The sequence below is a fragment of the Dipodascopsis tothii genome (genome assembly GCF_038497935.1).
Source record: "Dipodascopsis tothii strain CBS 759.85 unplaced genomic scaffold V1510scaffold_13, whole genome shotgun sequence".
In the NCBI taxonomy this organism is placed as follows: Eukaryota; Fungi; Ascomycota; class Lipomycetes; order Lipomycetales; family Lipomycetaceae; genus Neoaidaea; species Neoaidaea tothii.
In genome coordinates, this window is record NW_027117997.1 from 272,692 (window position 1) to 285,981 (window position 13,290).

The window sequence follows — 13,290 nt, forward strand, 5'->3', positions numbered from 1 at the left end:
TGGGTCCGCGCCAGCCGCGTTGCGACGGCCCGCGTGCCGCACGGTAGGCGCGGCGCTGCAGCGCGCTGCGGCGCCATGCGGCTCCATGCATGTCCCCGGCGTCCTCCGGAATCCGGACTGGCCGTCTGCGGGTCCGCGGCGCGTCCGCGGCAGGTCGCGGCAGGTCCGCAGCAGGTCCACGGCAGGTCCGCAGCTGATCCCCGGCCCGCAGCACGCTAACGCGTACGGCTGCGCACTAGCGCGCGGCGCACCGCTCGCGCCCGCCGCCTTGGACCGCCCGACGGCGCCATTGTCTTGGGTCGCCGGCGCAGCCGGCCGAGACGGCCGCGCTCTCAAGCCTATTGTTGAGCCCTGGGCTCCGTCAGTCCGCCCGACAGCACGCGGCCGCAGCCCGGGCGAGCCGTCCGCCGTCTCGCTCACGCCTCGCGCCCTAGCAGCGCTGTAACTCCTGTCAAGTCTGCGACAGTGCCCCAAGCCTCCCGTAGTCGGCATGGTGCCGGCCGCCGTGCACGGCCCGTCGTGCCGTCTGCGGCACCTGGCGATCTGGTGGACGCGCTCGTGCTACCTGCGCGCGCCAGTGCACCAGACGCTGATGCCGCGGCAACCGTTACACCATCGCCAGCGCCGTCTGCAAGTCGCCGCCGCGTGCCGCGTGCCGTACGCCGCCCTCGGGGCTCGCCGGAGGCGGCGCGGCCGGCGGGCAGCGGCTCCGAACGCCGCACCGCGCGCCCTGGTCGATGGCACTCCGGGGTCCGCTAACCCAGCTTGGCGAGCCGGTACCCAAGACCACTAATTCGTGCAGTCCCTATCCGGCAGGTCACCAAACATCATACAATCCGCCGCTCATAACCAAAAAAAAGTTCCAGCCAGCAACATACTGCAACATCGAACCCATCCACCGTTCTCGCGACCGCCAGCCTGCTCCACGACCCCCCCGTCGTCTCTCAGCAAGCCCGCTTCCGTTGCTGTCTACGCTGCACTCGCTGCGAGCGTTCAAACAGTCGCTCGCGCGAGACTGCTCGCCGATTTCGCAGTTCAGTCGGTCCGCTATCCGCGCTCTGCGCGTCTGCCGGTCGCCCGTGCCGCTTGTCTCGCGCCCGGCCGCTGTGGCAGCGTGTCCGGAGAGCCTGCGCTCGCGCTCTGCCTGGTGGATTGTGCCGCGGCCGATTGTCGCCGTGCACGTCTGTCCCTTGAAGGGTGCACGTCCTAGCTAGCATCTCGGCCATCCCGATTCTACCAGGAGCAACTGTCGCCATGTCTGTCCCGCCGCCGCTACAGCCGGCCGAGGGACGACACGCCTATCCGCGACTCAAGCTCCCCAGCTTGTCGATCCCGAACTCACCCAACCTCGTGCCTGTGACCGCGGCGCCGGCGCCGCTGGCCGAAGGCTCGACGCCTTTTTTGCAGCCCCTCAAAACGTCCGCGCCCGGCGCGCGCCGTCCGTCGGCGCCGCACCTTGACATCTACACGGGCAGCGACAGCAGCATCGTGCCGCCGGAGGGTCTGCAGGATGATGACACTGCTATGGCGGGCTACAGCTACCCATACTCGGCCGATGCGCCGGGCAAGGCCAACACCTCGGCGCCCCAGTCAAACTCTCAATCGACGGCGTCGTCGTCGCCATCGCTCAACGCCTATACCGGCGGCTGCAGCACCGCGTCTGCGCTCTCGTCGTCGACTTCGTTGCCGTCGTCCGTGTCGCCATCGTCGGGCGCGTTCCAGTACCAGGATATTTCCAACCTGGACGTGCTCCAGCTGGACGAGGCCGGCTGGGAGACCGCCGCTAAGCAGGGCGACATCGTCGAACTCGGCCGGCTGGGCGAAGGCACCTCGGGCTCGGTCACCAAGTGCAAGTTGAAGCACGGCTCGACAGTGTTTGCGCTCAAGACTATTCCGGCGAATCCAAACCCCGAGATCCAGCGGCAGATACTGCGCGAGCTGCTCTACAACAAGTCGTGCCACTCGCCACACATCGTCAAGTACTACGGCCGCTTTGTGAGCCCGAACACAGCGTCCATATCGATTGCGATGGAGTTCTGCGCAGGCGGCTCGCTAGACTCTATCTACACGCATGTCAAGGCGCGTGGCGGCCGCATCGGCGAAAAGGTTCTGGGCCGTATCGCGGAAGGCGTCCTCAGTGGTCTGTCGTACCTCCACGAGCGCAAGATCATCCACCGGGACATCAAGCCCCAGAACATTCTGCTAGACGGCAACGGCCAGGTCAAGCTCTGCGACTTTGGCGTCTCAGGCGAGGTCGTCAACTCGCTCGCAACGACCTTCACTGGCACGTCCTACTACATGGCGCCCGAGCGCATCCAGGGCCAGCCCTACACAGTCACGTCCGACGTCTGGTCGCTTGGCCTGACGCTGATGGAGGTCGCCCAACATCGGTTCCCGTTCCCGCCCGAGGGTCAGCCGCCACTGATGCCCATCGAGATCCTATCATACATAGTCAACATGCAGCCGCCTGAGCTGATGGACGAGCCCCAGAACGGCATCTTCTGGTCGGACGCGTTCCGCCACTTCCTCGTCTGCTGGTAAGAGACCTGTAGGTCGCAGCGCTAACCCGCAGCCTCGAAAAAGACACCAAGCGTCGCGCCAGCCCGCGCCAGATGCTTTCGCACCCATGGATTGTCGGCATCTCTGCCAAAAAAGTTCACATGGACCGCTTCGTCCGCGAGTGCTGGGCCGAGTAGCCTGCGTCACTCGCTGACTCACATGTCCTGCGTCATTATGTCACGCACATCATCATATGACTAATCAAAATGTACAAATTAAATAAGATCCGCTGGTGTCTTAGTAATCTTGCGTCTTAGTAATATTAAGAACAACAAAGAAACCCGACCACTAGAGCTTTGCAAGCCGAGAACGCCGACTGCGTGCAAATTGCTAGCTTTGCCAACGTCTTATATTCGCCGGCACCGTCCACTATCCACATGCTCAACCGTCTTGCTTCCGCGTTCACTCGCTCGTTTTCTTCCACCGCTTCATTCGACATGGCTTCCGTTCAAACCAAGGTCCAGGCCCTCATCAACGAGAACTCCGTGATGGTTTTCTCCAAGACGTAAGTTAGCCCCCGCTTCGGCGTTTACTGACGGAAATAGCTGGTGCCCGTAAGTGCATTTCCACCCCCAGGCAGCCGCGTGCCCGGCCGCGTTCCTTTCGGGACGCGCCGGACGACCGGCTTGTGCTACACGGCCGTGACAGGACTCTGCTTGCTTTGTGCGCTGCTGCGGCACCCGCGCGTCAGATCTCGCGGCCCCCCACGCCGGCACTGTACCACTGCGCCGCTGCAATGGATCCGCTGGCCCCAATTCCGCGCTGCCGGCAAGATGCAGGCGGTGCACGTGCGGTGACGCCCCCCCGCAGCACCTGCACACGCCTGCATACCGGCCGGCTGGTTTGGGCCCACGGTCTTCCAGAACAGCGGATCCACCCCAAGCGCTGCCGCTTTGGGCCGGTCAGTTCTTCCGGCTGGTGACGGCCGCACTCAGGGGTGTCGTGTGACACCGTTCGTCGGCTACGCTGCCGAACCGCAGGCCACGCTGTCAGCAGCCGTGGTTCGCTTCGTTCCGCCCTCGGCTTGATCTTGCCGCCCCTGAGTGAGAACTGTGTCTCCTGATCCCTGTCCACGGCCCCGGGCCTCTGTCACGGCTGTCCGCCCACCCTTGTCTGTTCGTACGCGCAGCTACTAACAGTCCCTAGGTACTGTCGCCAGGCCAAGGCCACTCTCGAGCAGAAGAAGGCCGGTGCTAAGGTCGTCGAGCTTGACCACGAGGGTATGTGCATGCTGCTGAAACAAGCTGACCTCAGACGACGGCGAGGCCATCCAGGCCGCTCTGACTCAGATCACCAAGCAGCGCACTGTGCCGTATGTCTTCATTGGCGGCAAGCTCATCGGAGGCAACTCGGACCTGCAGGCTCTGAACAAGCAGGGCGGTCTCGAGCCCCTTCTGAAGGAGATTTCCGCTTAGAGATGATGTATTTTATGAATGGAGAGATTATTGTACAATTTCGTAGCTCAAAGCTGGGCGATCCGCACCACCGAGTCCACGAACGCGTTCCGCGCCTGTTCCGACGACGGCGTTTCGCCTGACAGGTACTGCTGGACGAGCGCGTCCGCGACTGGCCGTGAGCTGATCACGCCGAGATCGACGACCTCGGGACTCGGGCCTGACCCGTTTTCGTACTTGCACGCGAGCGTACCATCCGCACGCCGGTGCAGGAACAGCTTGCGGTGCTTGGGCACCGACATTTTGCGCGAAAACATCGTGCGCAGGTCGTCCAGGCCCGCGCTGGCCGCCTCGCTCACGGCGGCGTCGGTCGACTGCTCCAGAGCCTTGAACCGAGCGCTGCCCATGACCGCCCGCACAAAGCCATCGCGGAGGTGCGAGAACGACGTGGCACGGACGGGCACGATGAGCAGCGTCAGGTCGACGCCGGCGTCCAGAATTGCCTGCACAAGGGCAGGCCCGGTGGTGGGGTCGATCAGCGCGCTGGCGTCCGTGTACTCTGGCTTGGACGCCAGCACCTTTTGCAGCCGCGCAAAGTCGTTTTTGGCCATGTAGATGCCCAGCGCGTACACGTGGATCTTGAGGAAGGACACCGTACGGATGCCGAGGGCGACCATGACGCTCTCCTGGCCGTCGCTGTCGAGTTCGATAGCAAATGGCGGGGTTCCGGTGTCCGGCTGGACCGTCCGCTGGAGGACTCCATCCTCGCCGCTGTACGACGCGCGCACAAACCTCTTGAGCAGAGACTCGTCCTCGAGACCAACGGTGCCGGCGGCGCCGGCGAAAGCCACGGCAGCGCCGACGGTGCCGACTGCAGCAACCCAGGCCAGACGGCTCCGAGCGATCGACGGCTTGACGGCACCGGTCGACACCATCCGCGATCCTGCGGCCAGAGCCTGGCGTCTGGCGACCGGCATCTGCCGGGCAAGAGCACTGACCGAGCTCGCAATCGTGCGCCGAAACATGGTGGTGGTGGGTGTGAAGACAGCGGCCGATTGGACTTTATTGTATTGTGTCAAATTGGGTCTACTTGGGTGGAAAACAGTCAGAAAACGTACGACCAGATCTTGCCGGGCCGGCAGCGCTCTGGCGGCGCAACAGCACCTCGAGCGCGCACCAGCTCAATCGCACAGGCTACAGAAGCACCATGACTTGTAAAAATATATTATACAACTGAGAGAACGACAGTAGGAGCCAATAACAGTGACTTGATCATAAATTCCTGATTTTCCCCTCCCAAAATTAGAGCATAGGATGCGTCTACTCCGCGTCGGCAACAGCGTCCAGCCAGTTGAGGAACATCATGGCCTTGAGCAGGTTGCCCTTGAGGTCACAGTGGACTCCGTCGTACGAGGTGGACTGGATAGACATGTTCCAGGTGCCGATGACGTCGAAGTTACGCTGCGGCAGAACGTCCTTCATCGAGTACTCAAAGAGCATCAGCGGCTTGTTGCCCTGGGTGAGAATGAACGCATCCTGCTTCTTGAAGCCGGCGGCGTTGGGGGTCATGAACAAGCGAGGGAAGCGGTTGAAGTTCTTGTCGTACTCCGAGCCCAGGACCTTGCGGATCGAGCTCTGGGTGGTGTCGAGGTAGTTGAGCGCGGCCTGGACGTCGAGGTCGTTCCACAGGCCCTGGCCAAACACAAACGCGGCCTTCTTGCCGTCGGGAATGTTGGCCAGGTTCTCCTCGAAGCGAGTGAGCTCCTCGGCCTCCTGGGGGTACTTGACCTGCAGACTCATGATCAGGTTGACCTTGCTGGGGTCGCAGGCAAACGACTCGGGGTCCCACTTGTAGATGTCCTTGCTGTTGTAGATGGTCTGGACACTGCACGACTTGACGTTGTTCTGCGCGTTGCAGAAGCAGTCTCTCTTCTCCTCGTCGCTGAAGTTCCAGTCGGTGACGCCGCCGTAGCCCATGTTCTTGCGCAGGATCACGTAGAGCGCGCCCAGCATCTGCCGCATCATGCTGTCTCCGATGATGGAAATGCGGTCAAACTTCTCGACGATCGAGCACGCCTCCTGGGTCGTGTACCAGCGCATGTCGCAGTCGCGCGGCATGTACGGCGCGTCGATGCCGATGCGGCCGCCGTTCGACATGGCGTCGATCAGCGACGTCTTGTCCTTGCACAGCGGCTCGAATGGCCGGTGCAGGTCCAGCGACGAGATCTTGCAGACGTCCTGGTACTTGTAGTCGGCAAATGCATCAAAGTCGTCACGCTTGGGCCGCGCCGACACACCCGTGTCCTCGGCCGCGGTCTCCTCGACGATCGAGTCGTCCAGCGTCGACGTGATCTTCGACTTCAGCGAGTCCACCTTGGAGGACACCGCCGACTTGGTCGTCGCCGTCTTGGCCTGGTCGGCCGTGGGGATGTCATAGCTCGTCAGGAAGAGGAACTTGACGACAAAGAGGATCAACAGCGCCGCGATCACGTAGGACGCGTTGCTGGACCGGAGCTTGCTGGACATTGTGAAGAGCGGCGTCCCTGCGTGGTCAGCACTTGTGCTTGCGCAACCGCGCTGGGCGGACTGCGGCCGCCGGCCGCTGCGCCGCCGGCAGGTCCGCGACCCGCCGCCGGAGCGTCCGGAGCGGCCCTCAGGCCGCCGCCCCGGCCGCCACAGGGCGTGCTCGGCCTGGGCCTGTCGGCGCCGCCCGCCGTGGCCCGGCGCCGCCCGCCGGGTGCGCCTGCCCACTTGTGCGGTCCCGAGCCGCACACAACGGCCGCACCACCCAAAAACTCCCGACGTTGTCACACTCACCTGGCCGATTTAGCAGTCGCTGATGCCCACAACGACCGTATGCGTGGAAACGAAGGGAATGGCAGGTCCAAGCTGCTAGGAAGGAAGGACGAGAATAAGTTAATGCTGTGGTGTGAAACCAGGAAATATGTCGAGAGTATATATCAATAAATTTATTTGGCAGCACAACTAACGTAAACCCTGCCACCACCACGGAGCCCACTCACTACAGACGGCCAAAAAAAGCCGTACGCATGCCCCTGGCACGCTGTCCTCTTTTTGCACAATCTGTATCGGTAAGCTCCCCTTTCCGTGACGCCGGCCCAGTAGCGCCCGCGGTGCTTAGCCTTTGGCTGCTCCGTCGTGCGACCCAGCGTGTTTTCGGTAATCGTTGTGCGTCCGCGGTGACCGAGCGCGGCGGCGTAGGCGGCCGCACCGCGGTGCGGCGCGCCCGCAGACGCAGCTAGAGATTAGCTGCGGCGGCAAATACGTCGGCGCTAACCCGTTTGGGAAAGATGCGTCGCCGGTCTTGCAGCACGGCAAGTGGCGCTTCCAGGAGGAGAACAAGCAGCGACAAGTACGCAAAACAAGGCGGCGGGCGGCCGTGGCCACGCTGCCGAGCGCGCGGGCCAGACGGCGCCGCATGCGTGCGGGCGCGGCCACGAGGACGCGTGCAGGGCGGGAACCGGGGCGAGCGGTCGGGGTCGCGGGCGGGCGTGGCGGCTGTGGCGGTGTGCATGGCGCAGAATCATGCAGCGCACTCCTAGCTAGCGATGCGCCGCTGCCACCGACAGCTAGCGGTGCCCAGCCGCTTTGCGCTTCAGGTCCGGCGCCTGTAGCCACGCGCAGCCACGCCGGCGATGCAGCTGCCGGGCCGGCCTCTGCCGCCATGGCGCCGTCACGGCTGCGGGTGCCGCAGCCGCGCGCCCCTGGCGGGACAAGGAGCCTGGGCTAGGGTTGCGGCCTTCGCTGGGCTTTTGAGTTCGCTAGTTGTTTGCCAGTAGGAGGCACACTAGCCCAACGTTTAATACTTGCTAGAACCTATGTCACTACGTTAGCCCGCGCCGCCAGCGTGGTAGCCTGCCGTGGTTGGTGTGCAGCCGGTCCAAGAGGCTGGCGCCGTGGCCGCCCGCGCTGCCGGCGACGCAGCCGCCATGTCAAGCGCACGTAGGCGCCCGGCCGGCGCCCAGCCGGGTGGCCGCCGGCGGCGCCGGGCGGTGGGCCGGAGCCGTGCGCGCGGCGGTCGGGCCCGGCGCCCGGCGCCGGCGGCGGCGTACGCACTGGGCTCGCCCGCGCCGTTGCTTGACCTGCCCCGTGTGCGCAGCGGTCGAGCCGCCGCGCTGCACCGCGTGCGCCACAATCGATTGACCTGTCGATCGTTCTGCAGCTGATCGCGACCGCCGTCCGGACACGGTCTCGCGCGCGCGATCCCGGGGATCGCCGTTGCGACTAGGCACCGCGTCCGCGCACCTAGGTCGCCGGGCAGGCGTCCAACCGGGCCGCGTTTGACGCACGGCTGATGCCGCGCAAGGCACCGACCGCGCCTGGCTGCCGGCTCGCGGCCTGCCCGTCCGTGCTTGCCTCGGCCGGCACCCGGACGCTGGTACCGCCGGCGCAACGACCGGCCGTGGCCAATGGAGCGTGTGCCCGTGGACTTGGGAGCGCTAGCATGCGAGCTAAACCTAAAGAGGATGGAAGACACATGGCTGCACCCACTTATGCGCCGCCTTGGAGATAGCGCGGGCCACTAGTCTAGCAGCGCACTAGCGCTCATGTGCGCGCATGTTGCGCCGCGCTCGCCTACCCACCTCGACCAGCTGGGTAGAAGCAGCAGCGGTCGCGAGCCGGTGCAGCCATCTGGAATCGGAACCGCTCGTCGTAGCACTAACGCCTGATCTGCGTGCTTGCCAATCTATCTTACATCGATCCTGCTACCGCAGCGCCGTATTGAAGTTCGCGTACCGGCCTGGGCCCGTTGCCGGCCACCGGGCGTGATAGATAGCCGCGTGGCGATTGCAACGGACGCACGCAATCTGCTCGCCGCGCTTCCAGTATTCGGTCTCGTACCACGTCGTCTCGCGCGCGCCCGTCGTCAGCAGGAACTCGCGCCGGCACTGCCGGTTGCCGCACACGCGCACGCTCAGCACGTCGTCGTCGTCGTCGCCGCCGCTGCTGCCGTCGTCAATGCCGTCGCCGTCTGCGCTGTGCGACCGCCGGCCGGCCGCCGCCAGCTCGTGCTCCACCACCCGGAAGCTGTTGTAGTTGCGCTCGTCGACCTGGAGCCACTCGTCGAGCGCGTCTGTCTGACCGGCAGCCAGCGGTCCGTCCGCGTCGTCGCTGTTGTGCGAGCCCGCGCGGCGCGATTCGTCGCTCGATTCGGACCCGCTACTCTCGTCTGAGTCCTCGCTGAGCTCGCTAACACTAAGCGGCGGGGTGTCGATCCCGATGCGTGGGGTCCAGCGCCGCGCGCTGATAGGCGTCTCCGGTTTGACGTCTAGTCTGCTCGACCGCCGCCGAGATAGGCCCTCGAACTTGCGCTTGCGCCGCACCTTGGCCTCCTCGCGCAGCTGGCGCCGCTCGTCTTTTTCGCGCTCCAGGCGGGCCTGCTGCTGGCTGCGCGTCTCGCGCTTGGGCTTGCCGGCGACGGCCTCGACGATGCGCGTGCCCCGTTTCCGCCGCTTGCGCGGCAGCGGCGCCTCCTCGGCGACGATGACGTTGGGCGCGGCCGTGTCGTCGTCTTGCGACTCGACCGTGGGCTCGCGGTCGAGCATGGACGGCAGCTGCGCGAGCGCCTCGAGCGAGCTTGGCGCGGCGCTGGCCGCAGGCACGCCGGCAGCGGCCTCCGGACCGTTGGTGGCTGGGCCGGCCGCGCCTGCAGCCACGGCACTCTCCGCCTGCGCCTCAGAGGCCGCCACGGGCTGGTCCGTGGCCGCCGCCACCGACACGTCGGCGGCCGCCATTGGCACGTCCGTCTCCGCCTTGACCGCCGGCGCCCCATCCGCCGGGCCGTCCCCGCCTTTCCCGGCGCCCGCGCCCACCGTCTCGGCCGGCGACGGCCCGGGCCGGCTCGAGAAGTGGCCGCGCTTGTAGAACTCGCACGTCTTGCACATGCACTCCTTGTTGCCGGTGCCAAAGTAGTTCTTCGAGTACTCGACCGTGATCTCCTCGTTCTGGTGGATCTTGCGCAGCGCCACCAGCTTCATGCTGTGCCCGCCAGACACGAACTTGCACGAGGGCTCGCAGTCGTGGTTCACGAACCGGCACGGGCCCAGCATCAGGCAGTTGCCGTCGAGCCGGGTCGAGTAGATCACCGAGAAGTCGCGCTTGCGGTTCAGCAGCTCCTGCTCGTCGTCGTCCGTCAGCAGCACCATCCGCCCCGACAGGTGCTTGATCTCCTCGCCCGCGCGGAAGTCGCGCCGCGCGAGGACGCAGGCCTCGCTGCGCTGCGACACCGCAAAGTACCGGTCCGTCGTGCAGATCTCAAAGCCGGCCTCGGCGCCGTACATCTGCAGGTACCGCTTCGTGTGCCGCAGGAACTCGTTCAGCCGGCGCTTGTCGTTGCGGATCGAGCCCACGTAGTTGGCCACCGCGCGGATGCCCACAAACGCGTCCAGCGCGGCCGCTGGCTTGAACTCGGTCACGATGTGCTTCTGCAGCAGCTCCACCACGGCCTCCGCGTTGATGCCCCGCACCGGCTTGTGCGCTCGCACCTTGTTGGTCACGATCCAAAAGTACAGCTGCCGTCAGTGCGGCCGTCGCCGGGCCTACCTTGTCCACCAGGATGTCTGTCAGAAAGTCATCGAACGCAGAGAGGTGTTTGGACGAAATCGACGTGGGTGGCATCGCTGCTCACCATCCCCGGCGCGCTCCGGCGGCTGCTGTGCTTCCTGGTCTCGCGTCTGCGCGGCTCTGTCGCGCTCGTCGTCGCGCTGGCTCGTTTCGCCGGTGTATCGCGTTCGTCGGGTGCGCGCTATAAATATGGAGTGGGAACAAAACAAGTCGCGCCTAGCCTCTCTTCTGCGGCGCGTTCGCGCGGCCGCTGAATCGCCCCGTACTCTGGCTGCCACGCCGCCGGCCACTGGACGCTATCACTAGCTGCGCGCTGCGTGCCAGATGGGTCGCTATTTCTGACCCCGCCGCTGAGATAGTTACGCCGCCATTTTAGACCGTGCTCTAGCCGATTCGCCGCCACGCATCTGTGCCTCTGACACGGCCGCCACCGCCCGTGTTCTGCAGCTTCCGGGATTTTGACATCGCCAGTCCAATTGAGGGCGTAGTGTTTGATATGTCTCAGTTTGCTTGATAGGTCTACAAACGGCAATGTCTCCGCTCATTAGTGCGGGTTCGCGTTGCACAAACAAACACTGCGTGTTTTGTATATACGGCTTGGTGCCCACATGCGTAGGAGCGCCTGCGGCAGCTACCCGACGGAGCGATTGGGGTGCCGCCGGAGGCTGGCGCAGCCGGCGGGCGTCCGGCTGCGTTGAGGGCGAGGGTGGCGCCGTGCGGGGAGACGCAGACAGGCGGACGGGGGGCGAGAATGACTTCTGGGCGGCTATATGCCGCACGCGGTGCGGCTATATGCCGCACGCGGTGCGGCTCCGAAGGTGGGCAAACAGCTTCGGCGGCGTTGCGGGTGAGCGGGCACCCGGTGGCGACGCGGTTGACGGCGGCAGCCGTGCAGGCAGGCGAGCAGCGCATGGGCGGCAAGACCGCATGTGCGGCGGCTGTATGTTTGCGCGGCTGTATGTTTGTGCGGCTATCCGTTTGTGCGGCTATGTGTTGTGCGGCTACATGTTCGTGCGGCTACATGTTCGTGCGGCTATATGTTCATGCGGCTATATGTCCGTGCGGCTATATACCTGCGACTATACACGTGCGACTACAAAAACGCCGCAGTTCTGCCCGCAGGGCAGCCACCCTCGACGGAGTCGCCGCCGGAGGCTCACCCACCGCACAACGTCCGGCGAGCTCTGCCAAGGGTATCCGGGAGGTCCGTGCGGCTCAAGCCGCACTCCATGCGGCTCTCCCGGCCCGCGCCGAAGTCGCCGCCGGACGCCCGCCAACAGCACAGGCTCCGCGATCTCCCCGCCGGTGTGCTGGCGACAGGCGGTGCCGCGGCCCGGATGCTGAGACAACGGCGTTGGCAGATCGCGGTCGGTTCGTGTTCACGTGGCGATAGCACCTAGCGCGAACCATCGGGATCTATAAAGGCACCGGCGGCGGGCGGGAACAGCAATGGCAGTCCCAGCAAAGTCCGCAGATATCGTGGTGGTGGGAGCGGGCGTGTTCGGGCTCTCGACGGCGTACTACCTGGCCCAGGACGGGTTCGAGCATGTGACGGTGCTGGACCGGGCGCGGCCACCGGTGCTCGGTGGCAGCAGCGTCGACATCTCGCGCATTGTGCGCGCGGACTACTCGGACATTGTCTACGCCAAGATGTGCGTCGAGGCGATCGAGCTCTGGAAGACCGAGTTCAGGGACCACTTCCACCAGTCGGGCATCCTGTGCATGAACCCCGTCGGCAACACAAAGTACTGGGCCGAGGCGCTGGCGTCGGTGCAGAGCTTGGCGCAGAACGTCGAGCTGACGGACGGCGCCGGCGCGCGCCAGCAGTTCGGGCTCGGTCCCGGGGCGCTGGCCGACCAGGCCGGCTACCTCAACAAGGACGCCGGCTGGGCGGACGCCGAGGAGGCCATGCGGCAGCTGTACGGCATGTGCCTGGCTGCGGGCGTCTCGTTTGTGACGGGCGCGGAGGGCACGGTCACCGGGTTCGCGTACCGGCCGGGGACGGCCGAGATCGTGGCGGTCGAGACCGCGGGCGGCCCGCGGCCGACGGACTTTGTCGTGCTCGCCGCCGGCGCCTGGACGGACTCGCTGTTCGACATGAAGACGCGCACGGTCGCGACCGGCCAGCCCGTGGGCTTCGTCCAGCTCACGCCCGAGGAGCAGGTCCGGTTCCGCGGCCTGCCGGTGTACATCAACTTTGTGACCGGCTACTACAGCTTTCCGCCGCACCCGCGCACGGGCGAGATCAAGTTTGCGCGCCACAGCCACGGGTACACCAACTACCAGCCGACGGCCACCAGCCGGCTGTCGTCCACGCCGGCGGCCGCGGACGCGTCGGCGTCCGCCCGGACGCTGCCCGCCGACGCCGACGCCTGTCTGCGCCAGGGCCTGGCCGACCTGCTCGGGCCCGACCTCGCCCGGCGCGCCTACTCGCGCACGCGCATCTGCTGGTACAACGACACGCCGCTCAAGGACTTCATCTTCGGCTACTCGCCGGACGCGGCCAACCTCTTTGTGGCCACCGGCGGCAGCGGCCACGCGTTCAAGTTCCTGCCCGTGCTCGGCAAGTACGCCGTCGGGTGCCTCACCCGGACCCTCCCCGCCGCGCTGCTCGCCAAGTTCGCCGTCCCCGGCCCCGACGTCGTCGCCAAGCTCGACGCCAGCCGCGGCGGCACACCGCTGATGGACCTCGCCGCCGCGCTCGCTTAGGATAATCTCATAATTGCCTATATACATATGCATAGCTTTTGAC

General features: G+C 65.6%; 7 protein-coding genes across 7 annotated transcripts; 4 read left to right on the forward strand and 3 right to left on the reverse strand.

The window, feature by feature from the left end:
* Positions 1 to 1,254: 1,254 nt before the first annotated feature.
* Positions 1,255 to 2,696, forward strand: V1510DRAFT_402918 (Pkinase-domain-containing protein; the record flags this gene model as incomplete). The annotated part of the gene is made up of 2 exons (XM_066932132.1): positions 1,255 to 2,537; positions 2,573 to 2,696. 2 exons carry the CDS (start codon positions 1,255 to 1,257, stop codon positions 2,694 to 2,696), a joined length of 1,407 nt encoding a protein of 468 aa, XP_066789250.1.
* A 120-nt stretch (positions 2,697 to 2,816) lies between these two features.
* V1510DRAFT_120911 (glutaredoxin) lies at positions 2,817 to 3,998 on the forward strand. Its single transcript, XM_066930270.1, has 4 exons — positions 2,817 to 3,064; positions 3,105 to 3,113; positions 3,706 to 3,779; positions 3,814 to 3,998. The coding sequence occupies exons 1-4, from the start codon at positions 2,937 to 2,939 to the stop codon at positions 3,972 to 3,974; spliced, it is 372 nt and encodes a 123-aa protein (XP_066789251.1). The 5' UTR covers positions 2,817 to 2,936; the 3' UTR covers positions 3,975 to 3,998.
* Positions 3,964 to 5,135, reverse strand: V1510DRAFT_416352 (chalcone-flavanone isomerase-domain-containing protein). The gene has a single exon (XM_066933752.1). The coding sequence runs from the start codon at positions 4,976 to 4,978 to the stop codon at positions 4,022 to 4,024; it is 957 nt and encodes a 318-aa protein (XP_066789252.1). The 5' UTR covers positions 4,979 to 5,135; the 3' UTR covers positions 3,964 to 4,021.
* V1510DRAFT_120992 (uncharacterized protein) lies at positions 5,123 to 6,942 on the reverse strand. Its single transcript, XM_066930271.1, has 2 exons — positions 6,739 to 6,942; positions 5,123 to 6,496 (listed from the first exon to the last, which is right to left on the reverse strand). Exon 2 carries the CDS (start codon positions 6,477 to 6,479, stop codon positions 5,274 to 5,276), a length of 1,206 nt encoding a protein of 401 aa, XP_066789253.1. The 5' UTR covers positions 6,480 to 6,496; positions 6,739 to 6,942; the 3' UTR covers positions 5,123 to 5,273.
* Positions 6,943 to 9,841: 2,899 nt separating this feature from the next.
* Positions 9,842 to 10,592, reverse strand: V1510DRAFT_364772 (uncharacterized protein; the record flags this gene model as incomplete). Its single annotated transcript, XM_066931204.1, has 2 exons — positions 9,842 to 10,486; positions 10,518 to 10,592. Coding segments are annotated over 2 exons (720 nt in total), but the record flags the coding sequence as incomplete, so codon positions are not given.
* Positions 10,593 to 10,671: 79 nt separating this feature from the next.
* Positions 10,672 to 11,699, forward strand: V1510DRAFT_416357 (uncharacterized protein; the record flags this gene model as incomplete). The annotated part of the gene is given in 2 exon segments (XM_066933753.1): positions 10,672 to 11,657; positions 11,671 to 11,699. Coding segments are annotated over 2 exon segments (617 nt in total), but the record flags the coding sequence as incomplete, so codon positions are not given.
* Positions 11,700 to 11,987: 288 nt separating this feature from the next.
* On the forward strand, positions 11,988 to 13,247 carry V1510DRAFT_364632 (FAD dependent oxidoreductase; the record flags this gene model as incomplete). Its single annotated transcript, XM_066931196.1, has 1 exon — positions 11,988 to 13,247. One exon carries the CDS (start codon positions 11,988 to 11,990, stop codon positions 13,245 to 13,247), a length of 1,260 nt encoding a protein of 419 aa, XP_066789256.1.
* Between the last annotated feature and the right edge of the window lie 43 nt (positions 13,248 to 13,290).